The 21,400-nt window shown below is 43.1% G+C and overlaps 1 protein-coding gene across 1 annotated transcript in view; it reads left to right on the forward strand.

Moving 5' to 3' along the window:
• The window catches only part of epha7 (eph receptor A7), a 77,367-nt gene that overhangs the window by 52,221 nt on the left and 3,746 nt on the right, over positions 1 to 21,400 (forward strand). The window contains exons 6-16 of the mRNA XM_028397638.1: positions 5,680 to 5,804; positions 7,395 to 7,563; positions 9,127 to 9,235; positions 10,942 to 10,997; positions 13,504 to 13,629; positions 14,071 to 14,256; positions 14,552 to 14,613; positions 14,837 to 15,046; positions 16,486 to 16,635; positions 20,316 to 20,509; positions 21,087 to 21,242. Of these exons, the coding sequence (XP_028253439.1) occupies positions 5,680 to 5,804; positions 7,395 to 7,563; positions 9,127 to 9,235; positions 10,942 to 10,997; positions 13,504 to 13,629; positions 14,071 to 14,256; positions 14,552 to 14,613; positions 14,837 to 15,046; positions 16,486 to 16,635; positions 20,316 to 20,509; positions 21,087 to 21,242 (1,543 nt within the window). The remainder of the gene's footprint in view (positions 1 to 5,679; positions 5,805 to 7,394; positions 7,564 to 9,126; positions 9,236 to 10,941; positions 10,998 to 13,503; positions 13,630 to 14,070; positions 14,257 to 14,551; positions 14,614 to 14,836; positions 15,047 to 16,485; positions 16,636 to 20,315; positions 20,510 to 21,086; positions 21,243 to 21,400) is intronic.

Consider the following 21,400-nt stretch of genomic DNA (forward strand, 5'->3'; position numbering starts at 1 on the left):
AGAAGTGCAGGCCAGGCTGAGCCAGTCTAACAGAAAAGTCACTCTTAAAGGTAGGGTTGGAGATTTTGAAAACTCAGTGAGTCAGCCAGATTTCAAAAGTAAACACACGCCCCTTTCTCTCGGAGCTCACCCCGAAGCCACGCCTCCCAATCACATGGACGCGCATCACCTGAAGACGAGCTGCGGTCTGTGACTTCGGCCATCATGCACGTACCTCTCTGGTGCACGCAGAGCAAGAAGAGAGTGACAACCAGCCAATACTCCGCGCAGGGTCCACCCGGAGGATTGGCTGATGTTTTTAGTGTTTTATAGCTTCCACAGATGATTCATATTCTTCGTTTTAATGCAAAACTGCCGAACTAATTGGTTGCTATCGGATTGTAAAGAGAAGTTACACTAATTTAACAAAAAGTGCATCAGAATGAAATCTCTGCCTCTGCCTTTAAGTGCCTTGCCTTCTTAACTGGCAATTTCATCAGTTGTTGATGAGTCAAGCCGGGCGGTTCTGATGTTGATTCAGATGGTTGTTATTAATCTAGCTTTGCAGCCTCTGTTCTTGCTGCTGGCTGAATAAACTCTCTGCGGTGCTCACTCAGCAAAGTGGAAGTTTTCTTCGATTAATGGTTGTAATCAACGTTATGTGTAGTTCCAGTTCCAGGAAGTGATCGGAGGACATATATGTTTCACAATAACTTCATCGGTCCAACACTTGAATATTTATATTTATAAATGTATCAGCACAGAGGATTGAGTCTGTATTGGTTCTCATGAAGACACAGTGATCTCCTCTTCAAATTAAAAACCTGTTAAAAACCTTTAAACACTGTTAAACACCAGCAATCTTGTGCGCTTCCACACAGATGGTGCCGTAGGCGTTAAGACACATGAGCACATCTTGAAAACAGCAATAATTAATATATGAGTTTATAGCGTCGGTACGGTCCATGAGGCAGAGAAAGACGCTTATGTAATGAACTGGCTCCACTCTGCTTTCTGCCTCGGAGTGGAAATCAGCAGGCTGAGTGAAAAGAAAGAGGAGGATATTAAAATGCACTGTCTAATGTATTCATAAGATATTCAAATGCCGAGCACGGTGGCGACTGGCTTCTGGATCAGTTAGCTTTACAGGAGAAGGTGTTCGGGGTCACTAACACATTTTCTAATATTGCAAAATGAATGCACAAATGCCTTCCCAAACAGTCTCTTTACAGACCGGCATAACAATTATACAATTTTCCGCTGTGCTAAGCCCCACAGGTAGACTGAAAGAGTCTGAGAGAGGCTGACTGGTGGCTTCTGGTCTCCATGATATCAAGTTAGTCATTAACGGCTGTCACACAGTGCCGGCTGAGTGATTCGAGTGGGAGATGGAGCGAGCCAGAGGAGTGTTTTTTTTTTTTTGTATTCTTAGAATTAACACTCAACAAAGGTCTTCATTCACAGCCTGCAGAAATGGAGAAATTCCTTTCTAAAAATCACCTTGCTGTAATGATCACCTTTGAGTTTACTGATCTCTGTAAAAAAAAAAAAAAAAAAAAGGCTGTCACCAGTAAGGGGGAGCTGAAGGAGGAGGAGGAGGAGGCGGGGCTGGGCTGAGTCACCGCTACTACAGCTGTGGGCCAAAGGGGTAAAATGGGGCAGATCTGGTGCCGGAGCCGACGTCACACTCTGGAGGGAGTTGTGTGGGAAAGTAGCTCATCATGCTGCATCTCTCTGCTGCTGCTACTGCTGCTGCATAAAAAGACATGCAGGTCTGACATCAGAAGTATGGACTGCTTCCCCTCATAGATTAGCAAGAACATCCATTTTTTTATGTTAATTTTAAGAAAGTTCACATTTTAATGAATAATTTCGCAATAATTTTGTGGACAAAAATCCATCCATGTCTGCCGTTTGTCTTCAGTGGGATAGAATACAATTTAATCCAACTCTGCAGCGATGAAAACACAAAACCTGAAGGTGTCGATGAAGATTCTCATTCATCCAGGTCATTTTCATTCAGAAGGTCGAAGCAAGGCAACTGGACTTGTAGCATTTTCTTAAAAAACCTATTGAGTTTTGGAGAATTCTGAAAGCTAGCATGTAGCAGTTAGCATGTCACTAGATTTTTTTGGGGCATTTTTAGGGAAAAAAGTGTGCAGCTTTTTCACCTTTTACTGGCCTATGTGTAGCATGTCGAGCACATATTTGCTAGTGCTTCTCCACAGGGTGCTGATTGGACCGAACCACCTGCGGTTCAACCACAAGCACAAAGGTGGAAGCCTGGCTAGATGCAAGTTTTGATGAAGAGCACAAAGTTACAGTCCAAGGAGTGAACATCCCAACACAGCTGAATTAGTCACAAAGTAAAACTGGTAAAAATAACTCTCAACTTTCTGCCAGTAGTTAAAGTACCCTCTCTGAATTTTACATGCACAGCAGAAAAAGGCATCAGCAGGGAGATGAAAGAAAATGTCAGATTAAAGCAGTAAACACAGACAAGAGGCATCATTTAGCGCCCATAAACCCCAACCAGAGTCGTGAAGAGAAAAAAAAAAAGTCCATATTTCAAGGACGCCGTCTGGATGGGAGCAGTGGAAGCAGCCAAATTGGATGAAGTTAAGCCGCACTAACTGCTTGTTGTGACTCGGCAGAGAAAACTCAATCGTCCTTTTGACCGGCCGGCTGTGCTGAGAAAGGATACATTGTTCCTGTGTTTTGGGTGGATTATTAGGGGACATGTCACAACAGCAGGTTTTTGACAAGGTCTCGGGTGTCCGCTGTCGCGCACATTACTGTCAGGAATGCCGATGAGGCCTAATGAGGTTTTAATCCAGCCAGAGTCATTAGCGGCAGGTCATCTTAAAACAATCTGAGGTCAGGCTGCACTAAGGCTACGGAGGTCCACTCCCACTGGGTCACTGAGCATGGCACTGACACTTCAGCAGCTTCTGATTGTCCTGGGAAAGAAGCGGTCCCTCTTGGCTGTTGTTCTATATTTAAAAAAAAAAAAAAAAAACTCAAGGCTGACACTGCTGCCAAATAGTGAGCTGCTTGTTATGCGTGATGAATTCCTGTCATTGCAGCGTGATTTGCAACCTCTTCAGTCTTCGTCAGACTTTTTTTTTTTTTTTACAGGAAACAAATCACAGCACCACATCCGACAAGTGGCTTTTACCTGAGAGTTCAAGTCATCCCCAGGATGGCTTTTCAAACTTGTTAAGATGTGCTAATTAATATGTTGTGCCCCAGGAGCGCAGTGAGTCATAAAGATTTCACAGTATGTTTACAGAATGGATTTTGGGGCTGTTTAGAGAGCAGATTTGCAGTAAGCAAATCATTTTTTTTTTGAAAGCATCATCTCCTCAGGGTGAGGTTTAGTAATCCAAAAAGCTTGCCCTCTTTTCTCCTCACCGGGGTCTTTAAGAAGAGTGGCGTAAAATGATGGTGATTATAATCAAGATGACGACGGTAATGATGCACTGTAAAGGTAATTAATGGAGGATGTACTGGAAACAACAAGCACAGCTGCAGACGTGCTGCGGTCTTATGAAGACCTTTTTATCACATGAGTGAGAAAGTGTGCGTTTGCCATCTGAATTTTTTTTTTTTTTTGAAAATCAACTCCAAACCAGAACAAAATAAGTTGGGCACAGCAGCTGTTTGTAAGAAACACATAAAAACAAATGAATATTCAGAAGCTGGAGTTACTTCCTCTGCGTCCACAGCTGTCTTACTGATGGCTGTTACTAAAAGTCCACCTATAGTTAAGTCTCTTCTTAAAGTTTGGTTAAATTGCTCCTTTTGGTTTGGGTGTAAATGGTACAGTTGTACGTCTGGGTCTTCTTGAACGTTATTGCTGAATTGTTGGGTCACTTGTGAGGTCGAATCACGCTTCTCCATCTGGCAATCGGAGGTCTGTCAGAGACGGATGCCAGGAGGACGGTACGTGTCTGACATCACTGTGCCAGGTGTGAAGTTTGGTGGAGGTGGGGATCATGGTGTGGGGTTGGTTTTCAGGAGCCGGGCTTGGCCCCTTAGCTCCAGGGGGAGCTCCAAGGGACTCCAAATCCTTTAGCATACCAAGCGATTTTGGACAATTCCATGCTCCCAACGCGGAGGGAACAGTTTGTGGATGGGGCCTTCTTGTTCTAACATGACTGCACATCAGTGCACAAAGCACGAGTCGTAATGGTGTGACAGATCTTGACTGTCCTGACCCGACCACCCATGAATTAGAGCAGCGACTGTGAGCCAGGCCTTCTCATCCAATCAGTGTCTGACCTCACAAATCTGGAAGAATGGTCAAACATTTCTATAAAAACACTCCTAAACCTTCCCTGAAGAAGGGTGGGCCAGCGTCATATGAACCCCTATGGATTAAGAATGGGATGTCACATATGTTCATATGTGTGTAAAGGATGATGACGAATACTTTTGGAAATATAGTGTTGAAGGCATCATATGGCCCGATAGGAAAGAAGCTACTGTCCAAAACCAACTAGTGTTACAGGGAGTTTACATTGACTCAGGTGCAATGGTCAGAGCCTCCCACACAGACTTTTATGAAGTTTCAGCTACATTTCTTATTCTTCCATAGCTGCATCAGGTGTCTTCACACTCAGAAGTCAGCAGGAGTTTTGTGTTTTCTGGCACATGACATACAGAAGTCATCAAGTATGCAGACAGAGCATACAGAAAGGTTTGATTGACTGTAACGCATCAGATCAGTTCCTGTCAGACTTTTCACTGTTTTCTATTTTCAGGCATTTTACTTCTTCTTTCGACTCTAAAGCTTTGACAAAGTCAGACACCAGCAGGGCAGGCAGCTGCTTTCAGGTGCCAGCCACAAGCAAGAAACAAAGGAACTAAAACAAACATGTTTTTCTAGTCATCAGATGAGCTATGTGTCATATTTGCCATGAACACAAACACCTTTTTAAATCACATTCACTATATGTCTTCTTCTTATTGCAGTGTAATTTGCAGCAGTGCTGTTAATTTTGTGAAACCTACACCATATTAGATAAATGGTTGCGATCGGCCCCGGCAAAAAGGGAGCCAGACATCCTCTTATAGAGCGAATGAGCTCACAGATCCGTCTGGTTCCCAGGCATTACATGGCCTAAGCTGCGTCTACACACACAGCGCTGTCCCATCATTTATTGTCTTTGGTATTGGCAACTCCAAAAATATAATTATGTACTTGCACTTTGTTTTGCAAATCCTAAATGTGGTAGCACTTAATCCAGACAGCCAGACACTTAAAATGAGTCATGCAAAGAGGCAGAGATAATTGGTGTGACTAAGACTGGTGTCAGAAGGTTACAGGTACAGCCCTCTCCCTTTAAGAGGCTTTCTGAATAGCTCCGTCATCAAGGAGGAGAATGTAAGAGGCCTGTTTGTTCCACTGGAAATGTTGGAATTAATTGAACTGAATTGTCATTGGTAATCTACATGTGGCAGCGTTTTCCACCGGCCGGGGTTTGGTTTCCACCACCTTCTCCTGTTTGCACTGTAATTGAAATTTCGATCATGAGGTGTAAACATTTAGAAGCATCCCTGTGAATATTCATCAGCCGCCGAGTGTCGGCGGAGGATTCGGCGTGGCTGATTTGGGGCCCCAAGGCTTTTTTTATGCATGTGCGTGCTCAGAAGGGTTTGCCCTCCACTTATTGACATGTTCTTCTCTAAACACAGCTCCGTCCCAGGTCAGCAAGGTCATCAAGGAGAAAGTGCAGCAGCGCAGCATCCAGCTCTCCTGGCAGGAGCCCCACCAACCCAACGGCGTCATCACGGAGTATGAAATCAAATACTACGAAAAAGTGAGTTTGCAGTACGTTTGTTTGTCTTCGCCTCTTTTGTGAAGAAGAAGAAGCCCCTCTCGCCTCCATCTCCATCTCTCAGCACCACTTTTTGCCGACTCTTCATTTTGTATTCTGTCTGCGTGCTGCTGTGAATGGAATTCACAAGATTCTGCAAGTGCCTTCTTTGTCTCATAATTGCAATAATGAATGAGATGCTCATAAGATTTTAATCAGCCCCCCCCCACCACCACCACCCTTTCCACTTTCACACACACACACTGCCAGAATTAGCAATCTGTTATCTTCCCCCCCACCACCACCACCACCACCACCTTCCATATAGATTATACTGCCGCTTGCTTCCCTGTGTTTCAAGTCTGTACACATCAGCTTTCTACAGCGAGGTTTAATGGAGCAAATTTAACCCAGCAAATCAAAGGCAGGGTAGCGGAGCTCTGATGCCTGTCCTGCTGGCCACAGGCTCTCTCTCTCTCACACACACACACACTGACGAATCAGCCTCCTGTGTCACGTACTGTGGCTTGTGGCCTGCCCAGCTGTAAAAGTGGAAAATTGGAAACAACGGCTACACCCCTAACAGACCCTGGCATTCCATTTTTGGGCTTCTGCCCGAGCAAAACATTTACAGATCAACAACAAAATACACAATACGCACCGCCTGTGCATCCAAATACATCCTCGATAGAGAAGATATTTTTATATGTGTTTGTAAGAGACAACATCTCACGCTTCCTGTAAGCACTATAATAAAAAGTCATAGAATATTTTAATGATATGAATTCTCTGTGCCTACAGTTTAGTATAAATGAAGGACTTTTATGCTCTTTTATGGCTTTTAATGTGACTCCAAATTCAATTGGAAGTAATAAAAAAGAAAAGTTTTATGGCTAATTAAAACAAAAACACAGCTAAAACGAACTATTAACCCACTCAACCCCTAAACCCACCAGCAGTTCATAATGTACGCTGCTTTTAATAATCTCCATCCTAGAAACTATAAAGACAGAATAGAACAGAAACACTTTGAACTTTCCGACGGGCCTTGAAAGCAGCATTTGAAAAAAATCACAACCACTTTCTTCTAGCTGTAGCAATTAAAATCTAGCCAAAAAACAAAAGTTTTTCACTAACAAGCATCAGCTAAAAACACAAAATTCTGCATTCTGAGGTGCAATAACATTTTTTTATGATTTATTGTCTTTACAAAGGAGAAAGTGTGGATAAATGCTCCGAAACATCTGTAAAGACGCGCGTTAAGATACATTTTTACCCCATATTTAATATAAGACAATTAACTGTAAAAGTTTCAAAGGATTTTTGGAATGTTGAAAAATTGGAAAGGTTTTGTCTGCTGTGTGTGTATGAAACATTCCTCTATCATCGTTGAGAAGGTGCAGGTAATTACATCCTGTGAAGTATATCTGCTCAAAGGGAACACATTACGATAACAACACTTCAATCAGACTCCATTAGAAACTTTGTTTTTCTCTCTGCAGTTTGATTTTTTAATTTTTTATTTAATTGGTATACAACAAAAAAAACTACTACTAATAATAATAATACTTGTGTGTTCTCCTTCCTGTGCAGGATCAGAAGGACCGGATCTACTCCACAGTCAGGTCCAAGTCCACCTCAGCCACAGTGAACAACCTGAAGCCCAGCACGGCCTACGTGTTCCAGATCAGGGCGTTCACAGAGGCGGGGTACGGTACCTACGGCCCCAGACTGGAGATCACCACCAAGGAGGAGGACACAGGTAGGATGTACTGTGATCTCCTGTATTTCATTAGCTGTTTATGACAGTAAAACACAGACTTGTCTTTCTAAAGTTAATGTTCAAATTTCTGCTGTTAAAAAGGCAAAAAAACAAACAACTTTGTGCTGTAGTGTGTGATGTTGGTGTGTGTAAGTGATAATGAGCGGGTCAGAGGTGATGAGGAGCTGCATCACTGCACACTCTTCTGCTTACTACATGCCTAATTAATGATTTTTACATAACAAAAAATCGTTTTTAATGTTGGATGATCAGATTCAGACCATAACAGTATGAAGTACAAGAGTTTTAACGTGAAAAAATGACATCGTGTGTGACATGGAACGCACCCGGCAGAGGCACATTTTGACTACAGCAAGCAGCGCTTCAATTTATGCACACAACCTGTTAACGTTCCGGCTCCTGCTGTAACAGCCCAGGGAAATAATTTGCTTTCAAGCAAACCAAACACAAATTGCTCCGACTTTATGCTGACAATACATCATGGAAAAAAAAAAAAAAAATCACTAAGCACAAGGACAAACCACTGTAGTGTCGTGAGGATAAACTCATTTAAATCTAATCAGTTACATTAGCTCTGCCCTGAGCCCCACACTGTGTTGCTGAGGGATGGTGCTGTGAGGTGTGTGCATGTGCTGCATCACAAGATGAGGTTAGTGCACAGTTTCTTTACTATGGATCTGTCAGATTTACTTAATTAGCTAGTAGAAACAGGTGGAAATGACTTTAAACGGCCATCTTGGCGAGCCTGCCTGGTCACCTGCCACCTTACAGCCACCATTTCTCCATTAAAAGTGCACATTAATTACTCAAACTACATGTAGAGTGTGTCCTGCAACAAGGTGAGAAGCTTGCAGTCCAGCTGAAGTGTCCTTGACCAGCACTATGAACCGCTAACCCCCCTCTGTGACAGCCCCCAGAGAGGGCAACCTGCAAGTTTGCAATATGACAGTGGCGTGTGAGACGATTGGTGATACTGAGGCTTGATTGGTTAACAGCGCCTTTCTCTCCTCGGACTGTATATCTCAGCATTTATACAGTGAAGATCCCCCCACCCCATTTAAAAATGCATGAATTCTCGCCTCCACCCACGTCACCGGCGTTGTACTTTATGCGATGCTACGACGACGACGAGCTGTGCTTGGGAGCAATCAGCAGTTTGTCAATGCAAACAGTCTGAGCACTGTGAGAGCTCTGAATGGGAAACAATTCAGCCTGAATGTGTCTTTGTTTGAGATGAAGGGCATCGCCGTCGCCGTCTGGGACTATTAAGCCCACTTTCTGAAACAGTAGAGCCGTGTGTATAAGGACGGCTCAAAAATAGAAGTGTCCCTCCTCCTCTTCCTCCTCCTCCCCCCTTCTCTCAGAGGGGGAGGGGGTGTGGGGGGTGGGGGTGTTATCAATCTCCTTGCTGCTCATTTGGCTCAATTACTGTATGTCCTGCAGTTTGCAGTATTCGGTGTGCTGAAGTTCACACTGAGCGTTCACGTTCTCTTTCTGTGTTTCTCTCTCTCTCTGTGTGTGTGTGTGTGTCCGTCTCATCAGCTGCGATCGTCTCCAGCGAGCAGAACCCCGTCATCATCATAGCGGTGGTGGCCGTGGCGGGGACCATCATCCTGGTGTTCATGGTGTTCGGCTTCATCATTGGGAGAAGGTACGCTCTCGCGGGCCCCATTGACTCTCCGCTCCTGTGAGTCTCCGCTTGTCAATTAGCCTTTCTGTCACTCACAGGCCTCCACGTCTGTGGAGTCGTCACACGCGCACACACGTGCACTCATCATCTCGTGGCATGCTGTGCTAATAGGTTGTGATGCATCTTTTTTTTTTTTTTTTTTTGTCGCCCTCCACCCAACAAGATTTTTAAGCTATTTTGTGCCGAGCCATTATCAGACTCCACGGTGAGCTTTGGTTCTGCATGCCTGTGTGTGTGTGTGAGATCCTGAGGGCAGGATGGAGTGTGATTTTTTTTTTTGTCCACCTACTTTATCTCCTTTTTTTTCATCTGCTTGTATCACATGCTCAAAGTCAAAATTAATGAACTGTAGGAACAGCTGCTGCTTCAAGTATTATTTCCTCCTGTAAGCTGTAATAGTTCCAGAGCTTTATTTTTAGTGTCCCTCAATATTGATACACAAGAGCCACCTCAATTAACCCCAAGCGATCCTGTCACAGTTCTAGTCCGTGTGGGTTTACTTTTCACTGCAACATAGCAGTTTGTCAAGTTTGTGTGCGATGTAACACTGCTGGAAAGACATACATCTTAAAGTGATCCATTTTTACAAATTTGTAATGTAATCACAATAGTTTTTCATTTTTTGTCACATGACTACTCATCACAAAGAAGTCAATCATGGCTTCCTAGTTGTGCTGAGATTTACCGAATTTTTTGTTTTGTACAGAATCCTGTTGAAGTGAAATGTTTGTTTTTTAAAGATTTTTGAGGCATTTTTTGATGGAAAATATACACTACCATTCAAAGGTTTGGGGTCATGAGGCCGGTTCTACAGCTACTCTGATCAGCATAACACTTCAGCTGCGCTAACATAGTTTCACAGGAGTTTTCTAATCATCAATTAGCCTTTTTAACATGATAAGCTAACACAATGTAGCATTAGAACACAGGAGTGATGGCTGCTGGAAAGGGCCTCTGTATACCTTTGTATATATTCCATTAAAATCAGCCTTTAATAACTAGAACAGTCATTTACCACATGAACAATGTAACTTTAATGGTATCTTCGTCAAGTCAATTTTAAGTGACCCCAAAATCACATCAGCTGGTGGCATCCTGGTGGATTTACTCACAGTCTGTTTCTTTACGTCTTCTGTAGCTTAATAAATGTATAGTGACACTTAGAAGTACAAAATATTAAAGTACAGTAGAAAACACTGGAGACACTCACTCCACATTTCCATCACCAGTCACTGCATGTTGCATCAGATGTTGTATGTGCATATTTCACCCTCCCATATCATCGCTTTGTTTTTTTTTTTTCTCCGTTTGCACTCAAAGAGCAACTTTGTGCAGCCGATCAGCTGCTGGAAGGAACCTTCAACACGTTAATATTACCGAATAATATTACAAGACATGTTGAACAGTCCTTTGCAGTGCATGTGTTACTGGATATGTTAATGTGATGAGATGTTTCAGCTAATTTTCCCAGGTCTGTGGGCTCATAGCTCGCTGCTCAGCTGGGTTGCTTAAGAGATTTGTCATGCACAGCTTTAGATGTCGCATAAGAAATTCTTGTAATTTAGGACGTTTATTTCCTCCACACAATCAAGTTGATTCTGCTGCTCTCTCCCTCTCTTCCTTTCTCTCTCTCTCTCTCTCTCTCTCCCTCCTTCCTCCCTTTGCAGGCACTGTGGGTACAGCAAAGCCGATCAGGAGGGAGATGAGGAGCTCTACTTCCAATGTGAGTGCCTGCATTCATCAGCTCACACACACACACACACACACACACGTTGTACAGTATATACATAGATAGATGGAGACGTCTGTAAGTCTGCCTTAAAGCCCATCAGCACCCGCAGGCGTCACTGTTTTATCCCACCTTATTTGAGTTGAGTCTTTCAGGCCAATATCTGCTGCTGATTGGCTAGTCTGTGTAGATGAAGAAGTCAGTAAAGTACAATCGTCTGAATGTGACAGCTGCCAGGGAGAGAGTAAAGGCTTGACCTGTGTGTAAAGGTGTCTTCTTTAAAAATGGAACCAGTCAGAGGGTGAGTTTCTGGTGCACACACACACACACACACACAGTTTGCCTCTTGTATCAGTAAGAGTTTTTTTTTTTTAAACTGATACACCACTCCTAATGATGCCCCTGGAGATACAGCAGCAGACAGCTTCCCCAAGTGGAGCCGTAATGATCCGCGCTGTAGGCAAACTGCTGATTTGGAAACAAAGGGTCACCGAGTGTCACAAAGCGCACGGCTGGAGCACAGGCAGAGCCGGTGAGCCCAGGTTGGCTCCTGCTGCTAAGTGTCTGACAGATCCACCTCAGCAGCTCACAAGTCCCACCTGCTGAAAAAAAAATACAAACAAGGCGAGTGTCGTCGGGCTTAATGGGGGGGATCAGCAGCACAACATCAAATGAGGAGAGACTGCCGGGGCGACACGAGGCTAGATAATCCAACATGTACACCAAATTTGTCTGCCATGTAGAGGCGAGGAAGTCCTGATAAGACATCTCCTATCAGATCCGCTGACATCTTAGATGGATGGAGCAATTATGGTGGAGGCAAGTGGAGGAGAATCTCAGCAGGCGGAGCACAATGCATTTGTTGTATTTACACTGAGTGGATGGGTCAGCATGCAGACAATGTGCTCGCTGTGTGGGTCTGCCGTTAATCTACGGCTGGACCGTCTCATTAAAATTATAAAGCTGACAGGTTATGTTGTTATCAGTGGAATTTAAAATGGTCTTTTAACTTAATAGTGCATAATACTGTAATTTGCTGTTAATTTGGAGCACTGTGCAAAGCAGTATCATCTTCCTTTATTTTCTACAAATCCGGTTTCTTTCTCACCTCATGGATGTTCATACATGTTTTGGAACTGACTGAATTTTATTCCTAAATCTCTCGCCTGAAGCATTTGTCTAAACAAAGAGTCATTAAGCTCCGTTCACAGAGACCTCTGTATGATTTGCATCTGTGCGTTATTGTCACATCTTTCCCTGATAATCAGTTTTACTGTAAATCATCAAATCGACCGAGGACAAAGAAAAAAGTGATATGATCTAATCTAATCTAATCTTCTATTTTAAATGAACTGCAAATTGTGATATATGTGTTTTTGATTTGAGTGATGAAATGACCTGAGAGACAAAACCCAGGGTGAAAAAGCAGAGCAGCTGTTAGACTTTGATCCATAGCGTTCAGCAATGAAACTTTCTCATTACCAGAAACGCCCCCCCCCCCAAAAAAAAAAAAAAAAAAAACTGAAAAACTGCACTTTATTTTCCAACACCTTTGTGGCCACCTGCAGAGAGGACATCAAGCCTTTCCCTGTGTTGAAATGAACATATTTCGATGGGTAATTAAACTTTTGAAGCCATCATGGGCAGTTTCCGACACCTGAAAAACCTCCACGCTGCTGACATACTGACTCATCTGCATAATAATAAAACCAAAGTTCCAAATAAATCTGGTTGTCCAAAAGCCAAACTCAAACGCTGACATTAGGACAGTGAACGTGTCTTTGACCGGGCTGCAAACAAAAGGCGACACAGCAGATTTGAACATTCTGTGTTTGCTTACCAGTACGCTTTTCTAACAATATTAAAGCTAACACTAAAAATTAAAAAAAATAAATTAACCCCCTGAACATGGTAATTCCACTCAAAAACATCCGGTGTAGCTGTTGTTATCTGCAGTTGGCCAGAGGTTTTTTTTTTTTTTGGACAGTGTCGGCATGCATCCCCTACCTCTCGGCCACATTCATTCAAACAGATTTGATCAGTAAGAGCTCAGTAGAAGTCTTAGCTTGCACGCTGTGAGCACACAGAAATATTTAAAAGAGAAAGTCATGCAGTGAAAATTTAGGGGATTCCCACCACCACCACCACCTCCTCCTCCTCTTCCTCGCACCATATCTCTGGATGATATCATTGATATAAAGCTGGACAGACAGATTATTTTTCAGTGTGGTAGTCTCAGCTGCAGGGAGGTTAAAGGTGACCTCATAAAAAAGATGGCTTACTCAAATCTCTGCTTCCCTTTTCTTTTCTTTTTTTTTTTTTTAAGTGCTGATTTTTTTCTCGTGTGAAAACCTTTCTTTGACACCGGCCTGCCTGACTGTTCAGCAATTCCCCTGTGAACGGCCGGTCTTAGTAATCGTTTTTTTTTTGACTGTCGAGCGCTGGCTGCTGCGCAGTGTGCATGCTTAATCGTCACAGTAATCCTCTTACCTTTCTACAGTTAAATTTCCAGGCACCAAAACCTACATTGACCCCGAAACCTACGAGGACCCAAACAGAGCTGTCCATCAGTTCGCCAAGGAGCTGGATGCCTCCTGCATTAAAATCGAGCGAGTTATTGGAGCAGGTGAGCCCATCCCATCTTCTGTTATATATCACGCTCATATATCATGCTGACAGCCAAATATTTACACCTTGAATATAGGGACACAGCTTTATGCATCGTGTATTGATAGAGCAATTGCAAAGAGGGGAAAAAGTTCATTGCAATTAATGTGTGGGCTGTGTCTGGTAGCAGCAAGGATACTCGGCGCTGAAAAATTGCTGCCACATGGGTTTTACAGAGGCGGTCAATGACAGTATCTATGCATCTCTAGCATGTCTTATTATAGGTCTCGCTTACAGTCCCCTGAGTATAACAAGATGTCGCACTCCAATTTGTATTCCAGCACTGCACAGCTGCTTTGTCTCAAAATACACTAATAAAGTGCTTGATTTTTTTATTTTTTATTTTTCACCCCCCTTCCCCTCCACCACCACCTCCTCACTCCATGATCCCTCCTCACAGGAGAGTTCGGGGAGGTGTGCAGCGGCCGGCTGAAGCTACCTGGAAAGCGAGACGCGTCCGTCGCCATCAAGACCCTCAAAGTGGGCTACACGGAGAAGCAGAGGCGGGACTTCCTGTGCGAGGCCAGCATTATGGGGCAGTTCGACCACCCCAACGTGGTTCACCTGGAGGGAGTCGTGACCAGAGGTAAACACGTGACGCAGCAGCATCATCATCATCAGAGGAATGTCTAAGCACGGCGCGTGCGGTTAGAGTGACATTATATCTGATTGAATTAGCCACTCTCGCTGTTTAACAGTTTCTCATTTAGACACTGTAATAAAAGCAGCAGATGGTAACTTTTAATTAAAAGCCAATGAAAGGGAGTTAAAAATAACTTTTTTATTGTGAGACATTTTGCAAGCGAATAAAATTTAGGTATTAATTAATCTTCTTCTTCTTTTGTCCGTCCTTTTTTTTTGTTTTGTGTTTTTTTCTTCAGGAAAGCCGGTCATGATTGTCATCGAGTACATGGAGAACGGCTCATTAGATGCTTTCCTCAGGGTGAGTATCACCTTCACAGGAGGCTCAACAAAAAGCAGCATCTTCTCTAACTTTTCTTTGCATCTTGCTACAAAGTGTCCCAGAGAGCAGAGAGTCCGCAGAAGCACATAAATATCATAAATCTTGAGCTGCTCCTAGTGCTGCGACCTACATTTCCCTTATGGTCAGTGAAGATGGCTGACCCCCCTCTCTCTGTCTCTGTCTCTGTCTCTCTGCTGCACAGAAACACGACGGTCAGTTCACAGTCATCCAGTTGGTCGGGATGCTGCGGGGCATCGCGGCGGGGATGAGATACCTCTCCGATATGGGATACGTCCATCGAGATCTGGCCGCACGAAACATCCTCGTCAACAGCAATCTTGTATGTAAAGTGTCTGACTTCGGCCTGTCAAGGGTGATAGAAGACGATCCGGAGGCTGTCTACACAACAACGGTGAGTCAATTAAAGCGCTCGCTCCTCCCCCCCTACCAAGAGCCATGTCTAGAATTCTCTAATCAAATAAGTTACTGCTGGTGCATGAAAACAGAGCCTGAGTCTGCCTGACCTTTTTTTAATGTGGAAAACCAGCTGTGTATGAGCTTTAGGTAAGCATTTATTCATGGTAATCAATCATTTAATGAGGCATAATTATAGTGATTATGGTTTATGAGTGATCTCACTTGTAAAACATTAAAAAAATAGGTTTTAAAATCAGTCCCCTCCGTTATTTTGCATGGTTACAAATGTCCAACTTTTGACAAATCGGATCAATTCACTATTGAAATATCAGTTCAAAACTTCATTTTAAAGACATATTGAAGAAAATGAAAAAAATGAAAATGAAAATAGTGGAAATAGAAGCTTCAGTACCCCATAATAAACCATGTGGACAGTACTAAAACACCACCAAAACCACCAAAACTAAATATAAAACAAAAATAAATCAGTAAATATAAAAATCTGCTGTAAACTCGCTGTCACTGGGAAGCCGCTCGCAGACAACTAGCCTCGATTATTTATATATATATATATATATATGGGCAGCAGTGGCTCAGAGGAATAGCAGGGTTGTCCAATAACCAGAAGGTTGGTGGTTCAATCCCAACTCCTCCCTAAGTCGTTGTTGTGTGTCCTTGGGCAAGACACTTAGACAATTTCCCTTTGGGATTACTAAAGTATCTAAACAAAAATAAATAAATTAAATAGGTGGTAAAAAGGTTCATAGCAGCTCATAACTTTTATGTGTTTGTCCATCACATCACATATGTTGGCACTTAAGTTTTGTGAATAGCCACTTATTTCTCCTTCGAGTCATAATGGTATAAATAGAAGTGTAGAACTTCATATTGTCGTGTAAAAATGTGAGACATGTGAAAAACATTGGAGGTTGTGAGGGTTAATGACGACAAGGACGTTATGAATCAATTACTACATCAGCAGTCGTGAAATGAACTGAATGTAATTCTTCGCGCTCGTACTTGACTGAAACTCTTGTGTGATGGTGGGGCGTTTTCCAGCAAATCATGATTATTTTTCTTCGTTGGAGGTTGTCAGTGCATTTTCTGTGCAAGAATAATGACAGCACTTGTTTCAAAGTTGCATTTTAATAAGGCATTAAAAAAGCCCATCTGCAGTTGTAAAAGGAGATAAGCTGTTAATAGAAGTGACTTTGTTGCCTCACCAGCCAGTGGGAGCTTTAAAGTTACACAGTATTGATTAATGATTAACTATTGCAGTTAAAGGCTTACTGGGACTTGGCATATATTTGAAGGACAAATGCTGTGTTTGTGTTGTAGCCCCGTGTGTAATTTAAATTCGTTTTAACTCATGTTTTAGTGAAGGATGCAGGATGTAATTTTGACTCCAGACACTGACCTTTTTTCACTGAACAGGGAGGAAAAATACCCGTCCGGTGGACCGCACCAGAGGCCATCCAGTACCGTAAATTCACCTCTGCCAGTGACGTGTGGAGTTACGGCATCGTCATGTGGGAGGTGATGTCCTACGGGGAGCGGCCATACTGGGACATGTCCAATCAAGATGTGAGTTATTACATAAAGTCCCTAACACCTTAAATTTACTCTTCCTCCCGTTGTTCAGCAGCAAAACATCTTCCAAACCTGTGTGTGTGAGGAGCTCTGCACACACATTTCTCGTGAAGTATGAAATGTCCGGACTGAACTTTGCCATTGTTCTTACCACCTCGGGAACACGAACATATTCCAAGCTCCACGGAGTTTAGGTGACTTTTTCCACCTCAGTTTAGTCTTAAAGGTAGGGTAGGAGATTTTGAAAACTCAGTGAGAGTCAGCCAGATTTTAAAAGTAAACACACGCCCCTTTCTCTCAGAGCTCACCCCGAAGCCACGCCTCCCAATCACATGGACGTGCATTACCTGAAGACGAGCTGCGGTCTGCGACTTCGGCCATCATGCACGTACCTCTCTGGTGCGCACAGAGCAGGAAGAGAGTGACAACCAGCCAATCCTCCGCGCAGGGTCCACCCGGAGGATTGGCTGATGTTTTTAGTGTTTTATAGCTTCCACAGATGATTCATATTCTTCGTTTTAAAGCGAAACTGCCGAACTAAGCGGTTGCTATCAGATTGTAAAGAGAAGTTACACTAATTTAACAAAAAGTGCATCAGAATAAAATCTCCTACCCTACCTTTAACACACTCAGCTAGAGTTTTCTTCTTCTTCTCTTCTGTGGCATTCACTGCCCTACTGTAACTGTGCAGGATGTTATATATTTCCACAGTTAAAGAGCATCTTTATTGATAGACACTGTTCTAGGCCGAGTCCTAAACAGTAATTTGGGACCATACCAGAGTCATCTTGACTCTTTATTTGACATATTTTCACCTATTGTATCTCTTTTTTTAAAGCAAAATCTAGTTTAGGAATATAAAATAAACCCACCGCTACACTCGTCAAATATGACATTTCATAGATGTATTATAAAAAAATATATGAGTTTTTAAGCTTTGGTTTCACAAATTGGACATTTGGGCCTTTTAATTTGCAGCGTAGAGTTGCAGCTCTCTCACAAGTCGAGGCCGTGCATTTCCCCCAATCAGCGTCTCAAATGAGAAGTAACTGTAATCTGAAGTGGGGCATGAATTGTAACAACATAAGATTTTCCCCAGATTCCTCCCTGATTACGCCTAATGAAGTCCTCCCACTACAACACAGAAAATCACAGACCAGTTCCTTTTTGAGGCTTCCTTACGAGCCCCTCGTGAGAGCAGCCTGGCGAGGACGACGGTAACCTTGGGCTTAATTAGTTCAAGAAGTCTCGCTCTAATCACGGCGTTTGAATCCATTTGAAGGAGCCTGAAGTGGGACATGCATTAAAATGAAGTCCTGAGAACATGGATTTAGTGGTGCTATTAATACAAATAACAGGAGTGGAAAACACTTGTCATGCAGAATGCTTTTGATTCAAATGTCTTTAAAAGTTTATAATGACTTATGGTAATAGGAACCAGTGTGACTAGCAGCGTTGAACCAATTACACTGTAAAACAACTTTGCATATTTTGCAGTTTGCGTCGCTCTCACATAGACATAGAATTCATCACATAGATCAGCTCTGCTTTAAAGGGCTACTTCTGACGATGCTGTGATTTTGTGGCTCCAAAGATGCCGTGGTGCCAAAGCTGCATCTGTACCTAGCTGTAAATCATAAGATCTGACTTCTGTCATTGCCCACACTTCTTCAAAGAATGCATTAGCTTTTCTAAGCCCCACACTTCCTTTTTTTTTTCCACATGTCTTAAATTGCCATAATGATTGACTCACCCGCGGCTTTCTGAGTGCTGTTGCCTGCTTTCCTGCCAGCTCCCACTGAGCGGGTCCAACTGCGCCAGACCACTCGAAGCTGTTCCTCATTCACGGACACTTGACAAGTTTTGATGGATGATACAAAGGAGAGTTAAGATGCCTTTATGTCTTCCGTTGTTTAGCACCCACACTATAGGAAGCTAAACATGATTAAGATTCTCCGGCGCTCCGAAGAAGAGTTCTGCTGATTGAACAATCTAATGCTAAACAATAAGGCCGAGCATATATATATACATAAATACATGGCATATGTGCTGCTCCGACGCTCCGTTTCCTGACAGACATCAATGTCAGAAATGTTTGCTCTTTGTCAAGACGTCAGCACTCATCCTCCGGCGATACAGGAAGAACGTTATTTGCATTTTTCCCAACAGTTTCAGTGTTTTGACACCTTTTTCCTCCATGACTCACTCTTGTCTGAGCAGTCGTGACAGGAATACCTGATGAATATATGCAGAAACTGATCCACACAATAAAGGACCGGAGAGCTGGGGGCTCGAGTTAAAGTGCCCACTGCACCTACGTCTTCTAGAAGGCATTGACTTTTAATGAAGTCTACGCTAAACTGCATGCATGATGCAGAGTGACACTGCATTAGAGGCTCTGCAGGAAGACGTTTTTTATTATTTATCGGAGCTGTATAAATATAGCCTTTTGTTTCGACATAGGAACGATGTAGGAAATTAATCTGAGGGAAACAACTCTGTCTGCATTGTGGCATGAACTGTGTGTTAAATATCTGCAACCTTTTAAAGCTTTAAAGGATGTCAGGAGAATCTCCAAAACTCAGGAAGAGCTGTAACATGACCTCATCTTCCCCGTAGAGCCGCAGCGTTAACAAAATAAAAGCACGTTGGTGTTGAAGCGTGTGTGCTAAACCATCTGAACTCCCTTTTTTTCCCCTGCCTTGGATTTAGCTCTTTATATTGATCTTTGTGTTTTAGTTTGCCTCTTCTTTGCTGGGAACGCCTGGGGTTTGAACCCAGGACGTCTTACTGAGAAATGTTTAAACATCCAAACCGGCAAAATCAATCGCTACGTTTACATGCACAGAGCGCTCCGAAACTGTGTCCTCACATTCTTATCTGCCATTTTTGAGCAAGTGAATAAGTCAAAAAATCAAACAAATATACAGTGCTATACAACAAGAACACAAGACTATCACAGGTTACCATGTAAACATAGCTGTGGCTGCATGCAAACACGATGGAAAGCTAGGGTTAGGTTCCAGAGTGGTCAAACTCACACTAACTTAGCCGCATCTCGAGTTCCGTCCGTCTTTCAAAATCTCTGCCCCTGCTCTGCAACACAACCTACAAGCTGACTGATTTACTTTTAGTGCAACAAAAGCCATTATACAAGCTTTTTCCCAGGCTCAACTCTCCCTCTCGACAAGTAAATTGACTTGGCTATAAATTGTAAACGCTGTGAAGTGGCCGTTCTTGCTGTTTTGCAGACAGGCTTCACTGACAGAAGTGGACATCATTAATATTCCAGCTACAGAAGAAGGGTCCTAGCAGCCTGAGAAACACTCTGTGTATGAGCATGGCATGTTGCCATTAAGATGTCCTCAGAAAGACTTATTTAGGTGTGTTTTAGGATTGGAGGTAGGGTTGGGGGATGAAGTTCGATTCTCATGAGATGTTTTTGCGCATTGTTCACTTTGTACCGCTGTTTTCTATCACCTATGTTTACAGACTGATCATGGTTTGGGGGTTTTGTTACCCTGGTAAGAAGTTCCACTCTATGTAGAACACCATTCATGTGACACTTCTGCCAGTACGCTTGTAATGAACCCACCTCTGTGAGTTAGGGTTAAGGTATACCAAATGATGCCAAATGCTGATCCTAAAGCCTCCATCTGTTTTGCATCCTCTAGGTCATAAAGGCGATAGAAGAGGGTTACCGTCTTCCAGCCCCTATGGACTGTCCACCGGGCTTGCATCAGCTTATGCTGGATTGCTGGCAGAAAGACAGAGCTGAGCGCCCCAAATTCGATCAGATAGTTGGCATCCTCGACAAGATGATCCGCAACCCTAACACCTTGAAAACCCCGGTGGGAACATGTACAAGGTAAGAAAATGAATCCCCTTTATAATGTGGCTCTGTACAATAAAGAATTCTAACTTTTATTTTAGCGCATTATTGGATGATCCAAAGTCCAGTGGATGATTTAGCCTCTGTTGTTCAAAGATGAACGATAAATCCCAGAGGATCGATACCCCAAAGCAGCTTCCATGGCTTTATGGTCAATAGCAGAGCTTTTAAATCAATCTCTGTAATGAGTTCCTGGTACTTCAGAGTGCAGTGGGAACTCCAGACCTCACTCTGACGTCTGTCAGATGAATTCTGTTTGCAGTCAGAACATACTTTCCCAAGGTCAGATGAGACAGAGAGGTCGCCGCCTCCCTCTGTATGTGTTTATTCAGACAAAAATAATTTTCAGAAGAAGACACATCTCCTTGTGATTTTCTTATTGATTGAACCCCCCAATCAGGAAGTTTTACCTCCCCCCCTCCTACTCCCAATTTGCCGCACTGCTGGACGCCTTTGGTCGCCGCTTTTGTCTCGTCTGACGCTTGATTGTGTTTTCAGCTGAACGTTTCCCTTTCACATGAAACATAAATGTCTTTCTGTGCTCATCCCGCAGACCAATTAGCCCGCTGTTAGATCAGAGCACACCAGACTTCACTGCTTTCCGCTCAGTGGGAGAGTGGTTGGAAGCCATCAAGATGGAGCGCTACAGAGACAACTTCACAGCAGCTGGCTACAGTTCCCTGGAATCTGTGGCCAGGATGTCAATCGAGTAAGTGCATGGAAAGCCATATCAGCAACTCATTTACTTTTTTTGGTATTTTTGGTACATAGTCATACCACATATCTTACCGTATGTTCCGGACTATAAGTCACACTGTTTTTCATCCTTTGGCTGGGTATGCGACTTATACTCAGGTGCGACTTATA

The sequence above is a fragment of the Parambassis ranga genome, chromosome 24 (genome assembly GCF_900634625.1).
Source record: "Parambassis ranga chromosome 24, fParRan2.1, whole genome shotgun sequence".
Taxonomy (NCBI): Eukaryota; Metazoa; Chordata; class Actinopteri; family Ambassidae; genus Parambassis; species Parambassis ranga.